Genomic DNA, 27,714 nt, shown 5'->3' with positions numbered 1-27,714 from the left:
TAAGATTTGTATTACAGTTTTAAAACAATTCTTCAAATAGACAATTGCAGTATAATTGATGTCAAATGACAACACAACAAAATATCAAAACTACAATTACACTACAAAAATGGCCATTTATGGTGACGTTTGGTCGCACATATATGACGTCGTCCGCGGAGGGATCGCAGCTTGTCAGAGCGCTGAGAGACAGTGAACAGCAGAGGTCTAACGTTAGCTCAGCTACTGATCAGGACAGAGAGGCATTGAACTGTGGAGACATTTCGCTGTAAACATTTTTGAAAGCAAATGTTAACTTTCGGATAGTACAGTTAGCTAGACTATCTAGCGTTTGAGGGGCTAGCTATCAGTTTACTTATCGGTGTTCTACGGTGGAATAGCAAAAATGTCGTCTCCAAGTCCGGGTAAAAGGCGAATGGATACCGATGTGGTGAAACTGTATCCTTTCTGAACATAAACAACAGTCTCAATCGCTGTCTAGTTAGCTATGTGCTGGTAGATTTGGAAATGTGATATGAGCAAAACATATTCTCTGATGTCTCTAATTTGCCTTGCAGGTGTTTGGTAACCCGACGTTTTTACAGCTTTAATTGTCAGTGCCTGGTATTTTATGTAAACAATATTTTGCTAGCAAAGCCTACTGTTAGCTATTTCTGTCCTGCTCAGCTCACAGCGGACCTTTAGTCGCTGATTGGGACAGTTGCATTAGCTAATCAAATCGGTCCCGTGTCCTTTCAACATTTTTCCAACTCTGTATTTTTGGTAACATTCACGTTAGCTGGCTAGCTTGCTGTGCATAGTCGAAAATGACTGCAACAGCCGATTCCCCTTTTCCTGGAATGTCTTTCATCTTGTTGCACCACGAATTTTACAGATCTGGCAGCGGTAGGCGAATTTAAAAGACATTATGGCAATTCAGTTTCTTTGTCCAGCCTGTTGTTGTCAGGGGAGTTAGTCACACTGGCCCCTTTACACGTTGACAGAGCTTGTTTACATAACGTAAGGCTAACTGAAAATGCTGCTGCCTTTGTTCTCTAAGACACATTGGCAGAAACGTTAACATTAGAGCAGTATGTATAGCGTCCTGAGGCTTGGCTTTGCTTTGTAACCTTAGTAAGGCTTTGAAATTGGGTTGTTGCATCTGCCACTTGAAATGTACCTTGTCACGCAGCTGAGCTGGCTGGCTAGTCTGCTGGTTAATTTCAACATCAAAATGGCCACCTGATCTGTGTATCTCACTGTATTTTAATGTCTGCAGGCAGATATATGGATGGGTAACTAGTATAATTTTAGAGTGTTGTATTCTGTTGTTTCATAAGTACTGAAAATGGAAAGTGACAGCAGGTGTCACGAACATGCATTGTCCTTTTCACTGTGGAATGCTCTACTTTACATGCATAATAGCCTACATCTAGTGTGTTCCCTTTTCAAGTCATTGCCATTACTGTTTACTTTTGTGTTTGGGATATTTTTTGTTCAAGTTCACTTAGGGCTGACCGAGGGAGTTCTAAAAATGAATCATAGTGACACATTTTCAATCCCTGCAATGTTCTAGAAGAGCAGTATGAACAAGTTGTTTTGTTTTTGTCCCAGCACAGTGGAAACCAGCTTAATGATTGGGTAGTCTGTTACTAGCCGGAAACCACAAGAGGGAGGGACTTAAAACAGCTGATGGGACGGCAGTAGCGCTTAGTCAAATATGGGGCTAGAACTGGGGTGGTCAAAACAAACCAAAAACAAGGCGAAGTTGGCTCAAAAAGGTCAACATAATGGTTGAAAAGTTGGAAAACCTTGACAGTTACTTTGTTTTTGAGAAACCCCTCTCTCAGTTGTTTTTACTTAAAAGTAGACCTATCCTACTTGACTTGTGCATTTTTGACCCAGTATTTCATAGTGCATAGTACTTCATACCATCACATTATAATTGGAACTGTAATGTCATTTTATTGTTAGCCTGTACTTTTGAGCCTGCATGTGGCTACAATATGTGACATACACATTGACAAGAAGGCCTCAGCCCTATATTTGTATGGCAATGGTCTGAACTCTTTGCAACATTTAATGAAATAGTCATGGAGAAGGCATTGGGAGTGCTGTGTTACACTAAGACTGTATACAGTGTCTGTCTGTGTGTCATCCACTTTCTAGCTACTATTCTGTTGTTATTTTGGCCTGCTGCCTAAGGCATTTGTGTAACGTCTGCTAGCTAGCAACAGTGCTTGTTTGAGCAAGTTTATGCTCCCCCCTACTCCACTCTACTTCCATGTAGGCTATGGCAGCCATGACAAAGTGCAGCAGACAGACAAGAGTGATTGCAACACATACACTCGCTCTCTCGTGCACACACACACACACAGCCCTGCAGCACTGGGGGTAGTCTCCTCAGCTAAACCCCCACTCTCTCCTGAAGCTCTCACTCACTGACAGGCGAGAGCAGGTTTGCTGAGTGCCACCTGCTCAGTTATGTGTGTTTAAAGCTACCATGGGTAGACAAGTGTTGAGAAAGACGGCTATGTGTGTGCACATGTGTTTGCATGTAGGTCTATAGGATGGAGATTTGACTGGGCTACATAAGTGAGCTCACTGTTGACTACTTGTTGGGTTGAGGGAAGGAGGGCTCTGGGTTACTGGCCTGGGCAGCAGTTCCTTCCTTCTGTATGTGTCCCTGGAGCAAAACTAGCAGTAACAACCTCCTCTCTGTGCTCCCTGTCCCTGCGTCTCCCCCCGGTGTAACCAAAACCCGAAACTCACACCGGCTTTTAGACAGGAGCAGCTCCTCTCTTATGGGCTGACACTGAGAGCCCTCACGCATTAATTTGCTGCGGCCACCGGAGAGCTGAGAATCTAGAGCGGGGCCCATTAGGGAATTCATGAAAATGAATGTTAGAATGACCTCGGCATGTAGTATCACTGGGTTTAAGCTTCATCCTAAGCCAGGTAGAAGGATGGCAACCTGCCTTGGACACCAAGTGTACAATCCCTATATTTGCATGGCAATGGTCTGAACTCTGCAGCATTTAATGAAGTAGTCATGGAGAAGGCATTGGAAGTGTTGTGTTACACTAAGACTGTACACACAGTGTCTATCTGTGCGTCCTCCACGCTCGCCATCTCCCGCCCCCACTTTGCAAACTTACAGTCTTAAGTGGCAAGGGACATCTTGTTTATTAGGCCAGTTCCTGCCAAACTGTAGGCCTAAACCGCCTTAAATCATATTTATTCTTTAGCGGCCTGCATACCTTTTCAATGTTGCTCTTTAGTCATGTTCTTGGACATGGTACTTAAATTTTGGAACATGATGTTCTTAGTTGAGTATGTTGTTTCCAAAAGCTTTACATTCAGGTTATTGTGTGGGGTTGACTGCAGGTATCGTGTAGGTAGTTGTGCTGTTATTCTCATTTATTCATTATAGGCCTACTCTCTTTACAAATGCTATTGAGTAGTAAGCTCCTGGAATTTGAGCACAGGTAGATTACAAAAGCCTAGGCCTATTGTGAGTGCTAACACAAGCCCTGATAGTATCTGTGACACAAGGCCTATGGATTGTAAAGCACAGAATGGGATAGAAATGGAAAACGTGTAGGATTGTCTGTACGACAGTTTGAAGATTTAGAGGCAGCTTATACAAAGAGGATTCATATAGTCTTGAAAAACCTGAAAAATGTAAGAAATTTATGTACAACTGAGTATTTTGTATATGGTGTTTCTGAGGCCATCAAAGTGATACATTTCTAAAAAGTTATCTTAGGTTTTTCATGGAAGTCTGTTGATAATTGTTTTGCTTCCCTCAACCAGTCAATTGTTGTTGACTGGTTGAACTTGACTTGCTTGTCACCTTTTAAAGGAATGCCCAAATTTCCTGATTACATTACTACTGATGTAGTTATATTTAGAGCTTGGGGCATTCAAATCAGTAATTTATCAAAAAATGCAGTGTTTCACATGGCCACTGCTAAATGTAGGTCATGGAGATTGTGCTTTACGCCATATGAAAGTCAAGGCATTTGATTATCCAAAATGTATAGGCACCCTGCAACAAGACTAAGGAGAACTAAAGAGTTATTAACATAACATCAAGGGACAGAGTGAGGGTTTGAGACTTCCTGTCAAATCAATGAACCAGCTTTGCTCAGCCCTTTGAAGCAGCACTATTGAACCATAGCCTACTTTGGTCATTGTTGAGGCCGTTTTTCTCATGAAGCTCTTATCTTTTTAATGGCGTGGGCCTGAAGACTTGAGGTGAGCGTTTGTTCATAGATGAAAGCTCATTACATCAGAGGGCATGTTGAGACATTTTTTTAATGTAAACTAAACTGCTTCTCAGCTGAGCTGTTGAGGTTTCCAGTTGCTGCCCGAAGGCCTAAAAGTGATTGGATAGCAGTTCTGTGAAGCATGGCACCAGTGAATTATATGGGAGATGGGTGGGGGGGGTTGTTGGGAGGGGTTTTGCATGCTTCATCGGGCCCAGTATCCATCATAATACCTGGCATCACCACCAGTGTATATGGCTCTTCATCCTTTTTTCCCCAAATCAGCATCTTTGGGTGAGAAGGGCATGTTGTGTATCACATCTGTACCTTTGTGTATCGCAGATTTTTTTTTAAAGGAACCTTTGATATTTTTTTCCTGAAGTGACTGTTGAAGCAGCACTTGGGTTTCGGTGAGCCTGATTTTATTTAGCTGTCCACAGCAGGGGGGTAGGCTGGTAGGGGCAATGTCCACCTCCTTCCTGCTTATTAGACCGTCCTCCCCCACTCCCTTCCCCACTACAACCCTCCACCCTCCCTGAGTGGAATACCAATCCTGGGCTTTATCTGCTCTCGGCTTGGCGTTTCGGCCCTATTGTGCGCTTGTAGCCTGACATCCGGACAGCATCAGCAGCGAAGTCTTTTGTCTTTCCCGTTTACAGGAGCCCCTGTGACCTCCACCTCCCGCTGCTGTGTCAGACCATGTCACACAGTCACAGGCAGCTAATCTGCACCCAGCTCTATTATTGCAGGGCTGAACCAACTGGACGCAGTTGACTGTAGGGAAGGAGCCAGCCAGTTCTCTGCCTGCTCCTGACTGAGAGATGGATTGAATGAATAGGAGCATGTTGAACCCGTGATGAGAATGGGGAAAGCTCTGGTCTGGTGATACAGCTGCATAAACTAACAGTATGCTATGTTATTGTGGTCTAATAGAAGGAACTTCATAGTAGTAGGTGCATACAAGCTGTCATGGTACTTGGAGGTTACAGATAATCTGCTAGCAATGGTACCACTTAGTAATTCTTACCATTTTACAGTATGTTGACAACAGATAAGTAAAGGTCACATGATGAACAAAAATATAAAATAGATGTTTAGATTTGGTTCACCAACAATCAAACATATCAAAAGTTCCTTATATAATATGTGGTTTTGATGGGATGACAATTACAGGAGACTGGTGTTTCAATGGGAATCTATGACAGGAGACGGGTGTTTAATGCAATAGGGTTTTTTTTTCTCCACTTAGCCCTGGCTAGGTAGGTATAGACCATACTGTTGACCCTGAAACCCAGATATCGCTTTCTGGTCCATGTTCATTGTGGCTCATGGTTAATATTTAATCTGTAGTAAGAAGCTCAAACACTGACTTCGGTTATCTAGGGAATTGCCCACCTACTGTACATACTGACAGTGTGGAATAATCAGGGCTAAACTAACTAATATATTGTTTTACTGTACTTCTCATGAAGCTAGATTATGGCCGGATGATTTTGGCAGAAATATGTTATTTTTCATAACGATATTTGACTGTATTTGGTTGTTCTAATACAAGGGGCACTTTATGAAAAGAACTTGAGTGTATATCAACACAAGTTCTTCTATTTTCAGGTTGTTTGCCCTTTACACTTTGCTACAAAAGAAGGAAAACTGACAGACACTGAATGTACAAAATATTAGTTACATCTTCCTAATATTGAGTTGCAGCCCCTTGTGCACAATCCACATCTCAAATGTCTCAAAGCTTAAAAATCCTTCTGTAACTCGTCTGCATCACTTTATCTCCTCCTTTGTGATTGGTATAGATTTAATAAGAAAAATCAACAAGGGATAATGGCTTTTACCTGGATTCACCTCATCAGTGCACAAAAGTTAGTGCCCCTACTATTTGTACATTCAGTGTGTATATATGAAAACAGCCAAATATATTTGGTATAAAATATAAATATGTTGTTGACAATGGTTTTGTAACAATGTATACCTTTGTGTGGATCTTTACTGTTATACTTAAAAATATGGTATATCATCCAGCCCTAACCAAGATCCTGCACTTTTTCCATTCATTTGCCCATGAATGACCATAAGGTAACCTAGTAAATTATGGGTGAGGCCCATTATAGTTGGGGGGCCCCCACCTTGATTGACAGTCCTGTTTTTCGGGGTCCAGGAGCAAGGCGTTCTGACAGTAGGAGATTTGAGGCCCTCACTGTTAATCCCACAGTGCAAACAGTGAAGCTTCCTGTACGCATGGCTGAGTTCTCTCAGAAAAACAGATGGACTGAAGTTCCTCTCTTTGTTTCGCGTGATTCTTTTTTTTTCTGGCACTGGAGAGCTCAGCCTGCCTGTGTCGCTCACGTGCACTGCTGCTCCTATGTAAAAAACCTTAAGAAGTGGCAATGGACCAGCTACACATTTGATTATATGATGGAGTATAGGCCTATCACATTGAATCCAGCCCTCTGAAATCTATCTATCTTACTATAAGCTCAGCTTCTCAAATGGTATCAGCTAATAGCCTAGATATGAAGCAAAAAGAGGCCTTATCGTGAGTGGAACCTACACTTAGTCAGTCCTATCCACACCCTATACTTGGCTCTATCTGACGATCTGCCTCTTTGTGTCTCTCGTCTGTATCAGCTTGATAGAAGCAGCCCTGTGCGTGTGTGTGTGTGTGGTTCACACTCTACTCAAAACCTAGGTTTGTCTACCACAGTGGCAGCTTTGTCAACATTCGAGTGCTGAAATTCAGTGCCCCTCTTTTTTTTTTTTTTTCTTACAACAGACAGCCAAGCTTGTTGTCGTCTCGTCTGTTTGCAGATTTGCTCATTAGACAATTGCCTGGGATTCAGGCCATTGTTTCTCCTGCCCTGGCTCAATATCAGAGTTTTCATGATCATTAATGATCATATCCTGTATACACACACACACACACACACACATGCACACACAGTGCTGTTGCTGTAAATAGACTGTTGATTTAGTGAAGGGTTGAGAGGAGGAGCAGCTCAGGGATTCATGTTTGATTGCGGTGGGTGGGCTCTCATCTCTCACCAGAGAAGACAAAGAACTCACCCTGTGCCGTACTGTACTGCTCCAGCTCCCATCCAGCGAGGTAGCCAGCAGCTAGCTTGGTATATGTAGGCCTCTCTCTAGTGGGAACCAGATCTGCATTGCAATGTGGTTATGATGTTCTTGGTTATCTGTGGAGCATTGAGCTGTTTGTTTTGTTTCATTCTCTTTTGCTTTTAGAGCAGGCGTAGAAAATGCACATATTCAGTGCAAGTGCATATTGAAATGAAAATGAAAATCATGGATTGTGAAGACAGCTTTATTCATATGCATTGTCAGCTGTTATTATAGTGTTAGTTCAAAAGGCTCATCCTAAGGTGCAGGGGCAGATGGTGTGTGTCTGTGTTTTGTGTTTTTTGTCTGTTACTCATCTCTAGATGAGGTGAGAAATGTAGTCTGTCAGTGTTTTGAATGAGAATGGGAAATGTACACAGGTTCAACACGTTAGACTGGCTATTGAAATGAATACATAGACATAAGCTTTACATAAGCTACTTCCTCTACTATTGCATTGCAAGGTAACAGACGTATATTCCAGTTGATGGCACAACCTCTCTCGTCATATCAAATGTTTCATAAAATTTCAGATGTTTACCCTTCATTTTCAAAGTGGAATGTGAAACTGAAGTATTCATAGACTTATCTTCCGTCCACCGCCCAGTGAGTGCAGTATGTACTTAGCAGCTAAAAGGCATTTACATTTGGATTTCAGTGAGTCAGACCTTTGGGGCCATATGTCCATTGATATGTAAAACATGCTGTGAGGTTTTCTTTTAGCGCAGGCCGCACACACTGGCACCCAGTCCTCCATCAGTATTCAAACACTTAATGTGTCAGGAGGAGCTGGATGCTTCCAGAACAGACAGTCTGAACTCAGCTTTACCAATCTTGAAATGTTGAAAGGAGAGGTTCATTAGTTATGATTCAACATTATGAACATATTATCTGACTACTGCAAAGGGGCATACTTTCGCTGCTATGCTTTTCTGAAATGCATCTGAATGCGTGACCCGTCCAAAGTACAGAGTGTTACCATTAAACAGCCATACATTCTTTTACAGTGTTTTGCTGTAAGGAGATGAGATCAGAGCAGGAAACTAATCTACTTGATTTCATCTAACTGACACAATGGCAAGTAGTTCCCTAAACTGACTCTTTCACCAGCCAAATATAACCTGTCAGAGAAGCTGGTAGAGTAGAGGAGATTAGCAGCCAAAATTCTCCAGCATTTGGCCCGTGGTCATTTCCCACCCAGGATAAGAATAGAATGGGGAATAGCAGCAGCCCAATGCCAAATGACAGTTTAGCAGGTTTCTGCAAGTCTCAGTATGATAAGATTACTATTTTGTGGAGGGTTATTTTATATTGTATAGAATACTCTCTACTTAGCCTAAACTTTTTTTTTAGCTATAGCCTACATTTCTTTTTGGCCTACTTCAGTTGTTGTCATCAAACTGAGCTCCAAGGCAAAACAAAAGCTATGTTGCATTTCTCAATATAGTATATATAGCCTAGGCCTTGCTACTGTAGTTTTTTGACCTTAGGAACTTGTGAGTGACCATTTGAAAATCTAAACTGCTAAAAATACAGCCTGTAGAAAACCAGCCAACTATGATGTCATATACCAGACTTTAAATTACCCACAAGGTTTATTTTCCCTTTGCTTGCTTGGGTTGTTTATTTTTCACCCAAGAAATTCTGTATTTCTTCAACTGCAGTCCAGTTCATTTACTAGTTGTGAGGAAATAAGTTAGGATGAAAGAGATGACCTTACTCTATGTGTTCTTAGTAGCAAGCACAGGTTATTTGTTTATTTTATTTGTTTATTTATTTATTTATTTATAAGGACAACACACATTAATCAACATTTCTGTAAATGTGCCAGACAGTGTTAGCCAGCTGGCTAATTTTCAACTGCAGTCCTTTTGACGAGATGTTTTAAAACCTATAAAGTGATAAAATTTACAGAACGAAGACAGCAAGACGCCATAGAGACTAGGGATGCACCGATACCGATACTGGTATCGGTATCGGTAAAAAACACCATTTCGGCACATATAGCCATGCAAGCAACACGAAGCAACAACACACAGCCAAGCAATACTGACCACGACCAACTTTTGATACATGCAGACATGCAGAGCAGCAATAACCAGTAAACATAAATATAATACAGCAATCATTATGTTGATCTTGATAAAATGTTACCAAATTATTAATAAAATACTAGTAGATATTCCATACATACCTAAGCCATGCAAAGCTGGCCGCCTGGCAACGGACATGGGACAAGTTAGCAGCAGGTTCAGATCTTGTAGATCTGTTGTTTGAAGTTTTCTGCTTAATAAAAGTACGAAGTGGTGGAGGAGCCTTGCCATTTAGGATCTTAAACATCAGGCAGGTGTCAGTGTATTTCATTAGATTTTCCCAGCTAAGGATGTCATATTTGCCAAGAATATTGCAGTGATGGGAATTATTGGGTTTTCTGTCTAACACTTTGAGAGCTTGCTTATAAAGAGAGAGAATGGGCTTCAGTGTTGTACCTTTTGCTTGAGTCCAGCTTGTCATACAGTATTGTGAGGTGATGGGCCTTGTAGCCTTTTTTGAAAATCTTGACTTGATGGCTGCAAGTCCCAAAGCCTGCTGAACCCTCCATAAAGTTTGTTGTGGACAAAGTTGCAGACACTAGATGAGGTAGTTTTTCTAGGTCTATTCATAATGTGGATCTGCATAGGTCTTTGTAACCATGAGTTGTATCAGGACTATGCTAGCCTAGTCTCTGAAGGATTAGGCCACTCCTCATGGCTAATTCATTTGTTTTGGTTCCACATAGAACAATCACATGTGCTTAATCTGTTTACAAGTACACTATTTGTGTTGTACTGGGGGCTATTAAGACCCTAGCGTCCCTGAGCTAGAGGGGACAGAGTGGAGAGCCAGCACACGTTCCTCCCCCGAGGCGTGGGCAGGAAAAAGGGGAAGTGAGAACAGCTGGTGAAGGGCTGCAGGCCTGTTACTGTCCTACCGCTCCACCTGCATTCACTTATCGGAGCGGGCCAGGCCAGTCATGGACAGCCGGGGCCCCCACGCCTCTGAGGAGAGCTGAGAACAACCAGCCCATACATTGACAGGGAAGAAACTAGGCTAAGGAGCGGTGGCTGTTACAGTGCCTGTCAGAATCAGATTTGGATCCATGAATAACTGGAAGCATTAGCGTCTTAATTATGAGAGTCCAGTACAGTGAAGGGTACCACAATTCCCAAATCAGTCAGGCAAACATGCAGTTAAACTCCTTATTACTGCACTGTAACCAAGGCAGCAACTGCCATAGCTCTGCTCTATCATCGGCCGCCACCCGTCTGTAAAGAGCACTAAGCAGACATTTGTGAACTTTGAATCCTGTGAGGCAGCCTATTAAGTGAAGCAGGTTTGATGATTAGCTACCTTTTTAGCCGTCATGTTTTTTTTCATAGTATTCCATTTTCAGCCTCTAGTTAAATAGGGCTTGCAAGACTAATGACATTTTGTCGCTGATTTCGGTTGATCTTACTTTGTAATAGCCCTGAAGACTTCTTCCGTAGCCTAGTTTTTACTTCAGTTTTCAGCCAGCGTAAAGCTTCACTAACCTGCTGGGCTGCACTCTTCTATTCAGTGAGAGCTAGAATTTACGCCTAGGTCAGATCGAAACACGGTTCATATCTTGCCCAATGAGAGCAGTTCACACTAAATGGCCGGTCTGCTGGCTGTCCTGTCTGGAATCTGTTGACACTACACGGCAGGGCAAAGTTGGGGCGTCACACACATGAAAACGAGGGATCACGCACTACCCTGATTTTGTCATTCAAAAACATTTTCCCATTCCTTCAGGACAGTTCAGTGTCACTGAAGGAATGTTCATAATAGATGTTGATACTTTATTGTGTCATGGTAGAGAAGTTTCAGTCTACATTTACATTACAACTGTATTTTGAAGTGGCAGTGTTACAAGGATAACATTGAGGAATTTTGACTTCATTCACTTAATTTGTAAATACATACTTGTATGGATTGATCCAGGCATGTCGCCATTTTATACCATTTAATGAGATTTATTCCTCCAAATAAATTTGTGTAGCAACTTATCAAGAGTGTAGCAAGTGGAGCTGCAGATCTCTACTGATGTAAACTATCTACATGAGTGGGAGTTGTTGGTGACTTCTCTTCTGGTGCATTCTCTTTTTCTTCCCCCTTGAGCTAAACTCCCATTGGATGTTGTCAGTGCCACTCAGTCAGATTTCAGTCTTGGTGAGTCTTGCACCGCTTCACACTACACGAACCTGGCCATACTGGGAGTGACAAAATCAAACACATTTTGTTGTGGGGCTCCGACTGGTCTGGGGTTATTGGGAGGGCCAGAGTCTCCAGACTTGAGCCCGTTCTCACAACAGGATAATCTGCATGACCTTAGGAGTGAGCTGGGGATGGGGGCACTCCTGTCAGTCAGGATGGTCCATTCGGGCTTTGAATCTGCATTAAAATCATCTAGTATGACCCGGCCTTAATGAGCAATAAAAGAAAGCAAACAGCGGGGAGACAAAAGCTAGTCTCACAGTATTAGGGGGAGAATGAGAGAGATGGAGAGAAGGAGAGTGTTGGAGTGGGTCAGTGGGGTTGGCTGGAGACGGCTGCAGGGAGAACGATGTTTGTTTGGCATGGAGCTGATTAAATCACGCTCTCACAGCAACTGCCTTTCTATCTCTCTCTCTCTCTCTGCCTGCTGTGGCCTGTACCCAGGATGGTTGCCGTGCTACACTAGCAGCCTGTGTTCCCAGACTGTTTAGTATAGTGGAGGTCACACACTAATCCTGCTTGGCACGGTGCAGTACGCTAATACACACGAAATCGGATGCGCACACAAACACATGCACACAGACACAGGCACACACCAGAACCTTGTGCACACCTGTAGAGATAGAGGTGTATGTATGCTGGCAGAGGCTGCCTACGAGCAAGCTCGATTACACTCACACAGCTATGCACACACATTGACCAAAATTGTATGTGCATCCAACCACATGTGTACCCGAAATCCCTTTTTTTCCTCTGTCTCTCTCTTTCAATAAGGCCCCATATCAGAGAGTGGGCATTGGGCCCATCATGTGAGGAAGAAGAAGAAAGAACAGCATTGTTGGTGGTTTGGTGGTAGGGTGCTGGTATAGAGTTTGCCGCCTGCTCCATTATTGTATTTCAGATGTAGTAGGCCTCTTTCTGCTCTTCTTTTTGCATAATGGAGTTTATGCTCTCATAAATATAAGCCTTATTTCTCTCTCTCTCTCTCTCTCTCTTTTTGGCAATGCATCTTAGTATGTGCATTTCTTTTGGTACTCAAAGCATGTGTCTCTTTTGGTGGAGGAAACCTACTCCATTGCTCTCACCCCGAGGACTGCTGCTATATTTCCTGCCTTTCATCTGCAAGGCCTTTGATTGTACATGGTGGCCAGAGTGTGTGTTTGTGTGTGTGTGTGTGTGTGTGTGTGTGTGTGTGTGTGTGTGTGTGTGTGAGAGTGAGAGAGAGGTTGATGCTTCATAGTTCCTCATCTGTAATAGAAGATTCACGCTTAAAACAGGTTACTGTTACTGTGTTTCAGTGTTTACAGTGTTTTTGTTGCCCTTACCAGGTAAATTGACAGCCAGCAAAGTTACATCATCCAATTCCTATATACTTTCAAATTTCATCTCACACCACATTATCTCTATCCAAGGCTGCACGACTGCTGAGGGCAAACACAGTTCCGCAAGTGAGAGACTTGCTGTCAGCGTGCAGTCGGCCCAATGTAGGCAGTCTCACCTCTCTGAGACAGTGTTGTATTCCCTGTTGGCAGTAGGTAGCCTAAATATTTGCCTTGCTGTTAAAGCAGACCAGTTTGTAGCCTCATCCCATTGACCAGTGAATAGACCTATCCCTTTTTTCCATTGAGAGAGGATGGAGAATTCAACCGCCCTGTGCTTACCCTCTGGCCACTAGTGCACTATTTTATGCTAACTGCTGCCTACACTGATTTCAGTCATGTATAATAGACATTCACATGTGCGCACGTACACACACACACACACACACACACACACACACACACGCAGGCCAAGTCACCATCATGGGCTGTTGCCTGCGGTCCACAGCAATGATGTCATTCACATCCACAGATCTGCCTGTGAGGCTGGATCAGCATTCACCAGGCTGAACTCTTTCTCTCATTTTCTCTGCATCACTATCTCTCTACCGCTCTTTCATCATCACTCTGTCCATGTTTCTTTCACCTCACTGTTTGTCAGCCCTCTCTGTCATCTTCTCGTGCGCTTGCTTACTCCCCTGCTTCATCGCTCTCACTGGCTGTGTGGTTGGCTGACCTTATTGTGCCCTCTCTTTTTATATTCCTCTTTCCCCCTGGCTTTGGGGTCACTGACTATTAATGACAGTGTTTCCCATGCAGACTTCTTTTCTGCACCACAATATAAGACAGGCTCACCACAAATACATTTCCCAATCTGATAAAAAAAACAAAAACACATTAACACTGACTATTAATGACAGTCCTTTTCACTGCTGAGTTCTGCAAATGACTGTAAAACCCAAGGGAAATGCTGAATGTGATCCTCTGCTAGCCTGTTGCCTAGCACTCTCCATCTCTTTGGTATTCTTTGACTTACTGCCTCTCCCTTTATTTATCCCTAATCGGCCTAGACGCTCCATACCTTAACTTGAAAAGGTTTGACTTAAAGCTGGCGGATTCAGCAGGTGGTCAGTGTGTTGTATGCTGAGAAATAAAGGGTCTAGTCTGGCCTGCTGTGTCAATTTGGTGCTTTTTAATCCGGTTTTTATGTGCCCAAGACATAGGGCTGCACCATGTTGTCTAAAAATTGTACAGCAAATTCTTTGTGCCGACAGTTGTTGTGATACATGTGGGCACAGCTTTTTCCACCCCGTCTTTTTAACTTGGAAACATGCAAAATAGATGATAAAAAATAAGATGTTAATGCACAAAAAATTCACTTTGTTGTGAACTGGAATTTGCAGTAGTCAGTATTGAGGGTTTTTGATTCATTATATCGTCCTGCTGGGAGGTTTGATCAGAGGATGGTTTTGAGCTTGCCTTCCCTCTCCCTGTCTCCCTCTTCTTTCTTTTCAATTATAGTGCATTCACTTCACCAAGTCAACAGCTACTGAAGAAATGTTCAAGTGTAGTTGACGCCACATTGTTTGACACAGTGCTGTTTATGATGAACCATCATGTTTGTTTTCCCTACTTAGCAAGCGGTTGGTCAGGACAGGATATTTTGAGCCTGGGTCAGACAGGGATAGTGGCCTGAATGGGCCAAAAGGAAAACAAGATATGTCTAGACCACACCCGAAAAGGTTTTTCACTGCATATTTTTACACTCGAGACTTTGGATTTGCATTACAAACTCAGGAATCAGGGTAACATTGACCTTAGCCCTGGGCTAAATTTGTCTAGTTCCAGAGCTAAGTTGGCACTGACTTCTCAGAGCGCACCACCAAAACTTAGCCCCAAGTGTGTTGTGAAAAGGAGGGAGGAGGGCTGTTGCCTGCCCTAGACTGAGAAAGAGGCATCTTAGAAGCTTTGGCTCCAGGACCATCACAGAGCAGAACAGGACGTAATGATACAATTCTGTATACATTTGACCAAGTCTAATATTTGGTTATATTCACATGTTCTTGAAGAGGTTGACTTGTAGACTGAAAAGGAGTTGTCCGGAACTTTTTTTATCCTATCCTAACAGTGCTGTTTACATTACAAACACTGTAAATGCAAACAAACCTTTTACTGTGTCAACATACATGTAAAACTAATGGTGAGCTGGCTAACACTGTCTGTCCCCAGAGTCTCTTCAATCCAATAAATCACGATATGAAGAAAGTCAGTGGTGGGGAAATGGCTTGTCCACAGGGAACCATATTGCTGTTACAGTTTGGGGCTTAAAATAAACATGGCTGTGTTTATGGGAGATGTAGCTATAAGGATGTGTGTGTTTGTTCTTCTGGATTGATTGGGCTCTGTGCATCAGATTATATGTGTGCGTGAAGGGATATTATTGACCTAGTGCTATCCAGATTATGACTTATCTATACTAATCCTAGGTGGGGGGATGGACAGACGAAGACTGGAGTAATGCAGCGAGTGGGGAACAAATTAACACATATCCTCGACCAAGACACTTCTGTTAGAAGTTGTTCGTTGAATTGTCCTGAAACTTCTTGGTACAGTTGAATCCTGGTTAGGTGACAATGAGTGTGTTTACATGCACATTAATATTCAGAATATGAGCCTTACCAGGTCTTAGTCAGGATATGGCGTTTACATGCAATGATCAGTAACCAGTTTTTTCATTTACCTGTATACATGGAGATAGTCTAATGTTCTATAGTTTTCCCGCTGTGTTCATTAGTGGGATGCTATTTTGATGCTTGTGACTCTATGGAAACAGTGTTTGCGCTGTTCACCAAACCCAACAATAAATAGGATGTAGTGTTTACATGCCAGAATATACCGGTTAATATCAACATATCCCAGATAGCATATTAAGGCTTTCATATTTGGGATGTGAGCTTATCCTAGTTATTGTAAGCGGGATATAGCGCCAACTCATAAACAGAAGAATATCCTGAATATGAATGAAACGCACCCAATGTAATGCAATTGCTGGCTTCTTATGATGATGAAAAAAAATGTATCTTTCTTTTGGCAAATGCAAGCCTATCTAACCACTGTTCTCAACTCAAGTTTGACACTTTCTAACAACAAAAAATTGTGTAGTCCTACAATACAACAGCTCCTGGTAAATTGGTATGTAATAAGTGTGTCCTGCTCATCAGGTTTTGTGACAATCTGCATATCTCCTCTCCCCCTCTGTGTGTTTGACTGGCTGGAGGGCTGTTTTGTCAGCTACCCTCTCTCACCCCATCATCCACTCCATCAAACAGTTGGAGGTTTACAAGCTGTAGCAGGAACTCTTTTCTGTCTTAACAGACCTGCCAAACTCCTTCAGACTGGGAGCGAGCAGCTGTTGACAGTGACTTGTATTTATTTGCTGGGTGGGAGGAATGAGTGCTTGGCTCCTCGGGCCTCCCTGTATCAATCGAGGCCAGTGGGTCAGAACATGAAGGTGTCATGACGGCATGAAAGATGGCCAGCGTCCCATAAGAGTGAATTCATTGCGGTGGGATTGGCCTCACTAAAGACAAAGACGAGAGGGTGTTGATGTTTACATCCAAGCCAAAGAGAGTGTTGGTCTTTATGCTAAAGACTGTGAGTAATGCGTGCGTGTGTGTGTGTGTGTGTGTGTGTGTGTGTGCTCACATCTACTGTTGTAGTTGTTGCTGCTATACTTAACTCTTCTTTATCCGCACAAGTTAACTAAGAGCTCATTGAATAGCCTGGGGGTGTGTTTGTGAGGAGGGTGGGGTGGGTGGATGAGTGTGTATTTGCGAGGTTGGGGTGGGGTTACGCACAGTCCTGCCACAGTCTTGCACTGTTGGCTCCTGAACACAGTTGTGTGTTGAGTGTCATCTGCACTTAAATGTGTTTAAAAGTTGATGCTTGTTGTGTGCAACTTACTTGTTCACATTATTATAATGTTAACAGTATGTGAGAAGTCAGCTGGTGCTCTACAAGGTACTCTGTCACAGCTCTTTCTTCTCTCACATGATCTCACGGTGGTCACAGGACACTAAGGCCCTGACCTTTGCACTCTTTACTATTGGTTGCTTGTAATTTTGGTGATCTAGGAGTAGGAAATGTAACTTTTTCTACTATTGCAGTCAATGTAAGCCTGTCTGGATAAGTGTGTCAGCTAAACGCCTAAAATGTAAATTAAAAAATGTCTCATTTGGCATAGGTAGCCTACCCATGTCAGTATGGCTGGTGTCAATTAGCCTGCAGCAGGATCACTGTTGATTCATCCCTTTAATAACGTATGCCCACCCCCCACTCGCTGCTGTCCTCTATCACATACAACACACACACGTTCCATCCCATCCCCCTCTTGGGGATTGCTGCCCTCTCTTACATGACCATACACACATTCCCTCACACACCAGTGATTTTCCCTTATTGGTTAGGTACACAGATGCCCTTACACGAAGGACAGAACTGGATAAGCTGCAGAATGTAAACATTATGTATATAGTCTAATGTGGATGGGGCTTTTCTTTAAGCACTGGAGTCTCCCCATTATGCGTAGGCTAGTTGGTGTTTTGCTAGCATGCTTCAGGTAAGCATTAAGTACTCCTGTTAGTGTTCATTCATTCTGCCTTGGCCTTTTTTTTGAAAGACCCTCAAGATGCCTCCTTGACTCAAACACGAGTCAGAACAGAGAAGATCCTCTTCTTTCTGACAATGACACATTTCCTGGGTGAAGCTAGGGATTCATTCTGCCCTTCGCAGATTCAGCCGGAGCTTAAAATAACCTCCAGTTTGGTTTAACCCTTTGAGGGTCAGTGCCACTGCTAATGGGATACACACTCAATCAGGATTGACAAGCCAGCTGCTACACTGTGTGGCTCGGAAAACACACATTTTTATCCTTTCTCTCGTTCTTTGTGTCTCGTGTTCTGCATTTACCGCATTCTATCAAAGTCTTTTGCACTCGTTTGATGATTCTTTCCGTCTCTGTGTCTTATTCGTGTTCACTTTTTCTCTCTCCGTGTCCCAGTCTCTCTGCTTTCTGTTTTTTATTTCCCATACTTTTTCCTCTGCTCTCATACACTGGAGGATAATCTCTGTGATGAGCTCTACGTATACTAGAGTGGGGATGGAGAATGATAAGGGCTAGGGTAGAGCATATCCACATAGCCATAATGTTGGATTTAGCCATGTGGTTCTTTGAATAAAAGAAAATACGCATGCTTGAGGGTCTGTGATTATTGTAATTATGTCTGTAACTGGAGTAGCTGCCATTTTAAATGGGCAGGAACAGAGGAAAACGCTTACCGATTATTCACCCATCTCACAGGGGAAAACATCTCCTATGGCAGATGTTTGGGGGAAATGCAAATTCTCTAAAGCTCAGCCTGTTTGGAGGTTTGGAAGTGAATCACATTAGGAAGATAAACACAAAAATGAACACAAAGTTATAAACAGTTGGGCCAGGCGCGCCTTAATATCCAGCGTTTGTTTTTATTTTCAAAGTCCCAAGATTCTTGCACCCTATTAAAATGTGTTGGGAATCTGTGTTGCTTGAGTCATGTGCAATTCAAGTGTTATTATCACTCACTCACACTGCAGATGACAGCCTAGCATCTGTACATTTGCATGGTGTCAGTTACTCAATCTTCTGGAGTGTGCTACATAGAGATAGTCAAATCCAAGCAATTTTGAAAGCCTTTCCTTGACCAATCCCATGTAGAGCGCAAGGCTGCAGCTGAATATTCTCAGCTTGCAACTGAAGTAGTCAGAAAATTGCTTTAGGTTAACAGTTTTACATTTTCAAGAAAATTATGTTCTACCGATCGCATGATAAGGGAGTTTAAAAACAAGACTGCCATCTAAGTGCAGAGAAGCGTTGCAAAAATATGAAATGGATATGAGGTTATAGATTGAATATCAAGGCTAGGCAGTTTGCAAAAGTGTTGCTGGAAATTTACCTTGGTTACACAAGATAACTCATCATTTTTTTAAATGTGGGTTAAACAGAAATTGACATCTCATTAACCTCTTACCATGTATTTAAGTTTCTAAGCAACTTTGAAAACTATTTTGGAGTTTGAGCATAAGCATATCGCAGTGAAATAACATGCACGTTTGTTGACATGCCCTGTTAGACCACTGTTCTACTGGCTGGATTATTACAGATGGATTCGCAGTTGTTTGGAAATGAGCTACTCTAGTCTGGCAGAGACATCTGAGATGATTTAATCTTGAATACGAGTGAGTTATTCCCCCTAATGTATAATCTTGCAGCATATAAACTCCGCCATTGATAAGTATTGAGATGTGAGCAACGTAAGATATTAGATTAACCACTTTATGAATGAGGTGGTTAATGGCATCAGTGGTCCCAAAGTGGGATCAGAAGCTTGATAAATACATGCCATACATGCTATTTTTCACATGTTTTATTCTCATAGGTTGGACTACAGCCAAGCTAGAGAGCATATTGTGTTTGTTAGGAGTATGGGTTATTGTGTAAATTAGCAGAACATCAGGCCCTCAGTGTGAGGACACAGCCTCTTCTGCTGAGTTGCTCAGTGGGGACCTTCGTTTCGTGCTCCCTCTCTCAAAATGCTAGCACACAAAAGTCCCAATCAGGGGTGGGCAATATGTGCAACGCTAAGCCTCAATATCTTCTTTGGCATGACTGTTTTGTTCTTGCAGAGCAAATGCAATCTAGAAAAGAGCTGAGAGAGAATGTTTCAGAGATGTGGAGATTCCTTTTTCCCTGCTTTCCCTTCCACTGTTTCCTTCTATTTTGTGTTGTTCTGATCCACTTGTGTGTGCGTGTGTGTGTGTGTGTGTGCGTGCATGCATTTTTGGGTGTGCAATCACTGAAACTTCACATTCAGAGTGGGGATGTTTGTTGTTGTGTATTTGTAGGCAGTACAGTGTCCTTCATCGGTGTGCAGAATGAATAATCCGCATGCAGCTAATGAGCATCGTTGAAGCTGATTCTTCTGAATGTTCTGCAGGAGATTGGGGGCCGGTGCAGAATCCCAGCGGAATTTCCCTGCATTGATTAGTTTTCATTATCTGTCAAAAGCGATCATTTCTCTCTTTAGTCCTCATAACTGTGTATGATGTGAAAGGGAATGAGACGGGGTTTGGGGGGGAGAGAGGGAGAGACGGAGAGGAGGTCAGATTCTGCTCTCGTCTTCGTCTTCCTTGTAACAAAGCACGCGGCGATGTGTCAGGCTGGAAACAACAGAACGTGAATTATCATTCCAGAAAGGTCAAATTGTTTTGAGACCCGAAATATTAGCCATGAATTATTTATCATTTTAGTACCACAGATCATGTAGTGTGTGTGTGTGTGTGTGTGTGTGTGTGTATGATCATATATGTACTTGTGAAGCCAAACTGCAGTTGTCCTTAACAGCCACGCAGCATTGAGAGCAAGCATGAAGTCACCATCCTCAGCGGACTCAATGAATTTGTAGTCAAGTTTTTTGGACCACCAGGAAGTAAGTGTTTCTCTTTTCTGTTCCTTTTTTTCCTGACACATAAAACAAAGTTTCCTAATTCAGTGGTGAATCCTCATTGGGCTAATGTGTCCCAGAAAGTGGCCCTAGGATCTAGGCCTGGGATATGCTTTGACCCTGGTTCCTCGGAACATGAAACATAGTAACATTTATTCGTGCGTCCTCCATTTGGGATCTCGAAAGTTCTCCTTTTCATTCCCCTTTCCTGAGCAAATAAACATTTTGAATCTATGCCTGTAAGACCAGATTCACATTACTGTAAAGGAGTAAGATGTCTGAACATATCTGAGGTCGAGTCAAACTCCCGACAGAGCGTGAAGCGACAGTGAGAGCTGTCCTGAGCAGCCAGCGGAGGAATCTCAGTCATTCTCCTGTTTGGAACATACAGAGGGCTTCACGAGGGCAGGCAGGGACATAAAGTGGATTAAAACCAGGCCCGAGGCAACGAGTGTGAAGCGGAGTGGAGCCAGGCTTGAGGGGAAGTTGGATGAGGACGACGGCCTCCTCAGCAGGAAATACTTCTTACTGACGCTGCTCACAACATCTGTTGCACCGAAGCCACTGCTACTTACACATCAATAAAGAAAGGAAGTGGGTGTTTGCCCTGTTTATGATGCCTCGACACTGTGTTCAGCGCGAGCACACTCTGTAGGAGTGTGTGTGTGTGTGTGTGTGTGTGTGTGCGTGCATATGGGAGTGTATGCGTGCTGCCGCCGTCTGTCCTCAACAAGTGTCAGTGTTTTAGTGTCTATGTGCTGTCCAGTTCCAGTACGGCACACGCAGCTCCAGTTACACACAGCTATTCTGGGAGAGCACCCCCCCCCCCCCCCCCCCCCCCCCCCCCCACTCACACACACACACACACACACACACACACAATCACATCCTCTTTGATGTCACTATATTACACCAATTGATTTGGAAGTAAAGAAGTCTGCAAAGCCCTGGGCTGAAATACATTACTGCATAGAATCAAAGAAAATGGGAGGGGTGGAGGACTGATGGTGGTGGTGGTGGTGGTGGTGGTGGTGATGGTGATGGGGGAGCAGTAGCTCATTTCTCAAGTGCCCAGCTCTCCGTTGTGTTTCTCAGCAGTGGAGAAACGAGTGAAGAAAATTGCTACAATCCTACAGTGTCCAAACCCATAGGAGTGCATAAAGGATGGAATATGATGCTGAATGGAATGAAAGTCTCCCTTCTGTCTTCAAGTGTGTTCTCTCTGTCTTTGTCTCGTCACGTCCAGCGCCGTACGAGGGAGGCGTGTGGAAGGTGCGAGTAGATCTTCCCGACAAATACCCTTTCAAATCGCCATCAATAGGTAGGGGCGCTCTCACTGTGCATGCAGGCGTACAAGCTAACATTTTCTGTTTTTACTTCACTCTTACGCTGTTCTCATCTTTGCTTTCCTTTTTTTCTTTTTTTCAGGATTCATGAATAAGATTTTTCATCCCAACATTGATGAAGCGTAAGTTGACCCCAGTCATAGTTTTGAAGTGTCAATTTTTTGATTGGGTTTCCATTATTTTGGGACTGTATAGCCAAGAACTGACAGAAAGTATTTGTCATAAACATTAGAAATCAATTTACACTATTGGTGCACAACACGAATATGAAGGCCTAGCTCACCAAAGCTCATCTAATTAGCTGCTGTCATGTCATATTGTGGAGTCTTAGTTCAACCCATTTGCCAACACAATGCATACATTCTTTATTTCATCTCTTCGCCCTCTGCTAGGGACACCCAAGGGCAGCACTCTCCCAAGGACGTATGCCTTCTTTTGTTGTTTTATTCCCCCTCACAGTTAAATAGTGAGGGGCCTTACTGGATTTAGAGGCCAGAATAGGAATCTGAACACAATAATCTCTCAGAGCCCCTCTTGAAAATGCGACATTCGCATTTGACATGTGAACATGTGTTTCACGCAGGATATATTTTGGATTGAACCTTGCCCCCCTCCCCCCCCTCCCCCCCCTAACACCCCCTTCTCCCATACCCCCAGAATAATTTTTCTTGAATCTTAATTGCATTGTCAATGGTAGTTGCAGTGGGTGTGTATAGGTGTTTAGAGGGGGCTTGTGCCGTCACCTGCTGCAATTTATCGAGCTGCCTTGGCATAGACACACACACACACTAATTCCCTCTTACCTCCCCTCCCCCTTGCCCTTCTACCTCTATTTTCTTGTCCGGTTCCCAGGTCAGGGACAGTGTGCTTAGATGTCATCAACCAGACATGGACAGCCCTTTACGGTGAGTGTGTGTGTGTGTGTGTGTGTGTGTGTATGGGGGGGAGATGGAGCATAAACACAATGCATATCATACTCTTTCCATATACTGTTTCTGTGTGATTATGTGTGAAGAAGTGGAAACGGGGCCATCGGCGCCAAAAAGGTGAACTAGTCACTGCTGGCCCCTGGCTAGCGGGTGTTGTAGCATTAGACAATGGGACAGTAGTGGCCCTAATCTACTTACTAGGGGGTGAAGTGAACACTAACGAGGTAATACCCTGAGCCAGCAAGGTCAGAAAACATTCACCCCGACAGGAATGATTTACTGTGTGTCAGCTGAGAGAGAGAGAGAGAGAGAGAGAGAGAGAGAGGGGGGGGGGGGGGGGCATGCTCTCATACTCGCAATGGCAGTGAGTGTCCTTACTGTTTCTCACCCAGTTGCTCTTCTCGCTCTCTTCTCACTGTCACTGCTTCTCTCTCGCTCTCGCTCTCGCTCTCTCTCTCTCGCTCTCCGCCTCCCCATGCCCTCCCCCCTGTACATTTCCCCATTAATTTCTCATTACAGCCCCTCCACATGGCTAAGATAGCTGTTGAGCAATATAAATGGCTTTATGGTGATATCCCTAACAGATGTTTCAGCAGCCCACCCTATTTATTTTCACTGGTATTCACAGATATGACCTGGAGGAGCATGTAAAAGCCCTAAATGGTATTTAATTAACTTGATACTAAATTAACTCACCGATTCAAGCGCTTTTATATGAAAGGGAATGGATTTTCTAATTGGACTATCATTAATGTTATCAAGTTCCCAGATCCAGAGTTCGTTCTGCAGCCATGTGAGGTAGCTTGCTCTCTTCTCCTCTAAAATCAAATCAGACCCTTTTGAGTAGCTAATCTTTCCTTTTTATTTTAGCTTTGTTTGTACTTTTGTAGAATACAGAAGGTTTAGTTTTGTGGAGTGGAATCAGGTTGGGAAAATGCATTGAGAGAATAGGCCAATCAGCCAAGCATTGTCTGCATTTGGTCTCTGCAGGCAGAGAGAACAAATGCAACTGATTAAATCATCAAAACATGATAATACAATGGACGATAGGGAAGTGTTTGTTTGCCCTACTTGAATGGACCCAACAGTGACACCCAGGAGACAGGAGCAGAATTGCAGGTTTTTCTTGTAGGCCTCAGCTTGGAGAGAAAGCAAGGCCTGCTAGCACAGAGCTAGTGAAAGGGATTAGTGTAGTCACTCTTCATCAGGCTGAGGATTTTACATTTTAAGTCTGGTACCTAGTACATATACCAAGCATCTTTGACGCCTTTGTATGGTCTTCACTGACTGACATCTGTGTAAATTGATTATGAGCATCAGCGGTGCACTGGAACAGCTTTCATTTGGCAGATTAGCAGAGGCGGCACAGTGTTTGATGAAATTAGAAATATCATTGGCAAAATATGAGGTGAGATTTTCTCCATCAGGTCCTGTCAGATTAATGGTTACGTTTGTATAGGACCAAGAAGCGGTGGTCTGGAACTAAATATCTATAACTGTTAGATTGTTATTTCACTGTCTGATTAAATGTAGTGAAGTTGGTACGAGTGATATTCTGTCGTCTTCCTCCCCAGATCTGACCAACATCTTTGAGTCGTTCCTGCCCCAGCTGCTGGCCTACCCAAACCCCATCGACCCCCTGAATGGAGACGCAGCCGCCATGTACCTCCACCGGCCAGAGGAGTACAAACAGAAAATCAAAGGTTCAGCTCGATTCCATCCTGTTTTGGTGTATTTAGATCACGTAATTTTGCAATTGGAGAATAGCGTTTACTTTGTCCAACAAAGGATTAAAAGTAGTTCTGATTAGCATATCACACCAAGCAGTTAAACTGAGAATCAGTGGGGTTTTTTGAAGATGATCTCTTTGTAGTTTAATTCCTGGAGGCACCAGTCTCTCACAGTGGTGTGACGTCTAGTCTTGGTTTACGTCCAGGATGCCTGCCCCCCTCTGCCCTTGTTTATTGTGATATTATATGCGATTGTGTTAAGGACAAAATTACATTGTACGGTAGATTTCATGTTTGTTATGGTACAGTCGTCTGTAATGGATATCACTGCTTTTGGCCATAGACTGCTCTTCCGCTCTTTGATGTCATGTACTTTTCATTGTTCGCACCTATTTTGTGTGTGTGTGTGTGTGTGTGTGTCTGTCTTTGTATCCTCTGGGTGTTTTGCTTCTCCCAGTATCCCCTGGGTGAGCTCTTTGTACTCCTCCCAACCTGTGAAGTTATGTGACGCAGCCATGCTCTCTTTCTGTCTCTCACTCACTGTCTGTTTTCTTCTTTCTTTCTCTCTCTCTCTGCTTTGTTGTCTCTCTCTCTCTCTCTCTCTCTCTCTCTCTCTCTCTCTCTCTCTCTCTCTCTCTCTCTCTCTCTCTCTCTCTCTCTCTCTCTCTCTCTCTCCGTCTTTCTTTCTCTCGCTCTCTCTCCACAGAGTACATCCAGAAATATGCAACAGAGGAGGCTCTGAAGGAGCAGGAAGAGGGGGCCGGCGACTCTTCGTCTGAAAGCTCCATGTCTGATTTCTCAGAAGACGAGGCCCAGGACATGGAGTTGTAGTGATAGGAGGGCCCCCCCCGCCCCTCCTCCCCCAGCCCGCCTCCTCCTTTAACCCCCACAGAGACTATATTTGATTTCCTAACCATGAGAAAGCAGACTTATAATATTCATATTTAAACAAGTTGATTTTTTTTTATTATTATTATTACTACTAAACAAGGATTTTTATGGATATCTAGCCTTTGGTGTATATGACAGACACCCCTCCCATTCTATAGCCGTTTCTCCCTACCCAAATGTCGCGGTTGCTTTCACACTCTGTCCCCTCCATCCCTCCCTTTTTAAGGTGTGTGTGGTCATGTAGTAGTAGCCGGGATCTCTCCCCATGAATGTCTCATTTTTGTTTTCACTCAGATTTGCTTCTTTAAAAAAATAACTGTCCATTTTTGACCTGGACCTTATTTTCCCATCGTTTTCCATCATACTGATCGATTCTGACCAAAATCTCGTCAATTGCTTCACTATAGAGCTGTTTAGGTCTTGCTTGCTTGGGTGTACAGCTCTCCAATACAGTCCTATAGAGCCAATAGACACTCAGAAAATCAACCCCAAAAGCTCCCATTGTATGTCTTTTTCAGCACATCGATCGCTCGCCCTGTAATGAGACATGTCAGTAAAAAGATGTAAATGAAAATTATCTCATGCTTTTCTTGCACACTTTAGATGCTACCTTGGCTATTGCTGTAGCACTTCTGTGTTTACTCTTTGCCAGCTGGCTGCAACTGTCTGTCTAAATGCGCCGCTGTGTAAAGTAGTGCAAAATGCATTAAACCAAAAATTAAATACATGTCATTAAAATAAGTGTCAATATGGTGAAAAAGACATGCTTTAGGGGCTTTTAGGGAGGATTTTGGGAGCATTCTTTGCCCCTATAGCACTGTATTAGAGAGTAGCACACCCAGGCAAACAAGACAAGTACCTCTATAGTGAGGCAGTTGTACAGATTTCAGTCAGAATCATTTGGTGTGATAGAAATTGGTAAGAAAATAGAGTCCAGGTTGAAAATGGCGGGGATTATGCTTTAACCATGTGATCATATTAATTTCACAGTTCATGCAGCTGGCACTGGTTTCCAGTGAGGAGGCTGCTCAAGCACGTGAGCATCAAGCTTTCTCATTGGACTGGCCAGTTTGTGGGCAGGACGGCATTCTCCTGTGCTCACATATTACACCCCTGTTATTAAAACAAATTGTTACTTGTGTGATTGGTCAGGAACAATCGTCCAGGCCGAGAGCTGAAACATTATTGGTTCAGGTGACTGTGAATTCAGTATAATAGCAACATTGAAATGGTCATACGGTTAATAAGCAAATACGAGTGAAAATGAAAATGAGCGATTCATGGTGTTGGAATCAGGCTAGCGTAGTAGCGGTCCTCCTCACATTCCGCTGTTAGCTGGAGTTGGCTCCGACGCATGCCCTTCACACTGGTCTGACCTGTGGTATGTAACCCCACTGCATCGACTGGACTCCCAGACTGCTGTCTGCCTGCCAGGATTAAAGGGGGGGAGCTCCCATCCTTTTCACATGATCACTATTTTGAAGAAGATGACAAAATAGAGCATCACACAAGTCGTCACAGTTACGCTTGTGGCAATTTTTGTTGAGGGAAATTAATTTGAAATTCATTTTGGGCATACAGATTTGACTTGCGTCATTTGCTCTTGATTCAACGTGGCGGGTTATGAAGTTTAAGTCCAAGATATGTGGAAAGAGAAGGCAATCGCAGCTTTGATTTTGACAATTTTTTCCTATTTGTTTCCTGTTGTACTTCTCACTTTTCACCTGATGGGGGATCGACACGTTTGGGGTTTTTTGTGTACAGCATCTACCTTGTACAGTGATACGACACCTCTCTTTAAAGCCTCATGAAACTCCAAGTGTTGAAACTGAAACACTGACCAAGTGTTGCTTGTTTGAGGCTAGTATGGCAGTCAAGCTACCTAGGAAACCTTGAAATGTACATCACCTTCTTTTTACTTCATAGATAGCAGTAATACTCACTGGTTGCTTTGCGGCAGATTGCGGATCCCGAGTGAGAGATTGAAAAACTGAATCGCACCTGTTGTGTCAAGGCAGATTTGGAAGAGATCATCTCACCACCTCTGATCTCAACTCCCTCATGCAGCAGTGTCTTCTGTGCCTCATCACAAAAGGAAGGTGACCATTGAAGGAGTCCCAAAAACCATGTTTCCAAAAAGCCATGAAGGTCAAAAGAAAATGGAAAAGCACAGTGTTTTTACCCAACCTCCTTTTTCTTCTCCTCTCCCTGCATTTTGACCTTGTAGAATATGTGATTTGGCATCTGAATATTTTTTTTTCTCAACATTACTCTGTACAGATTAGGGGTTCGACCTAGGGTTGAGTTGCGTTG

At 43.2% G+C, this 27,714-nt stretch overlaps 1 protein-coding gene across 1 annotated transcript; it reads left to right on the top strand.

Moving 5' to 3' along the window:
* The first annotated feature begins 193 nt into the window (after window positions 1-193).
* ube2h (ubiquitin-conjugating enzyme E2H (UBC8 homolog, yeast)) lies at window positions 194-25,745 on the top strand. Its single transcript, XM_071916008.2, has 7 exons — window positions 194-438; window positions 20,414-20,490; window positions 21,752-21,826; window positions 21,934-21,973; window positions 22,704-22,756; window positions 24,355-24,483; window positions 25,217-25,745. Exons 1-7 carry the CDS (start codon window positions 386-388, stop codon window positions 25,339-25,341), a joined length of 552 nt encoding a protein of 183 aa, XP_071772109.1. The 5' UTR covers window positions 194-385; the 3' UTR covers window positions 25,342-25,745.
* Window positions 25,746-27,714: the final 1,969 nt, after the last annotated feature.

The sequence above is a fragment of the Centroberyx gerrardi genome, chromosome 24, assembly GCF_048128805.1.
Source record: "Centroberyx gerrardi isolate f3 chromosome 24, fCenGer3.hap1.cur.20231027, whole genome shotgun sequence".
NCBI lineage: Eukaryota > Metazoa > Chordata > Actinopteri > Beryciformes > Berycidae > Centroberyx > Centroberyx gerrardi.
The sequence above is the reverse complement of the archived record's forward strand: the minus strand, read 5'-3'. Positions and strand labels throughout refer to the sequence as shown.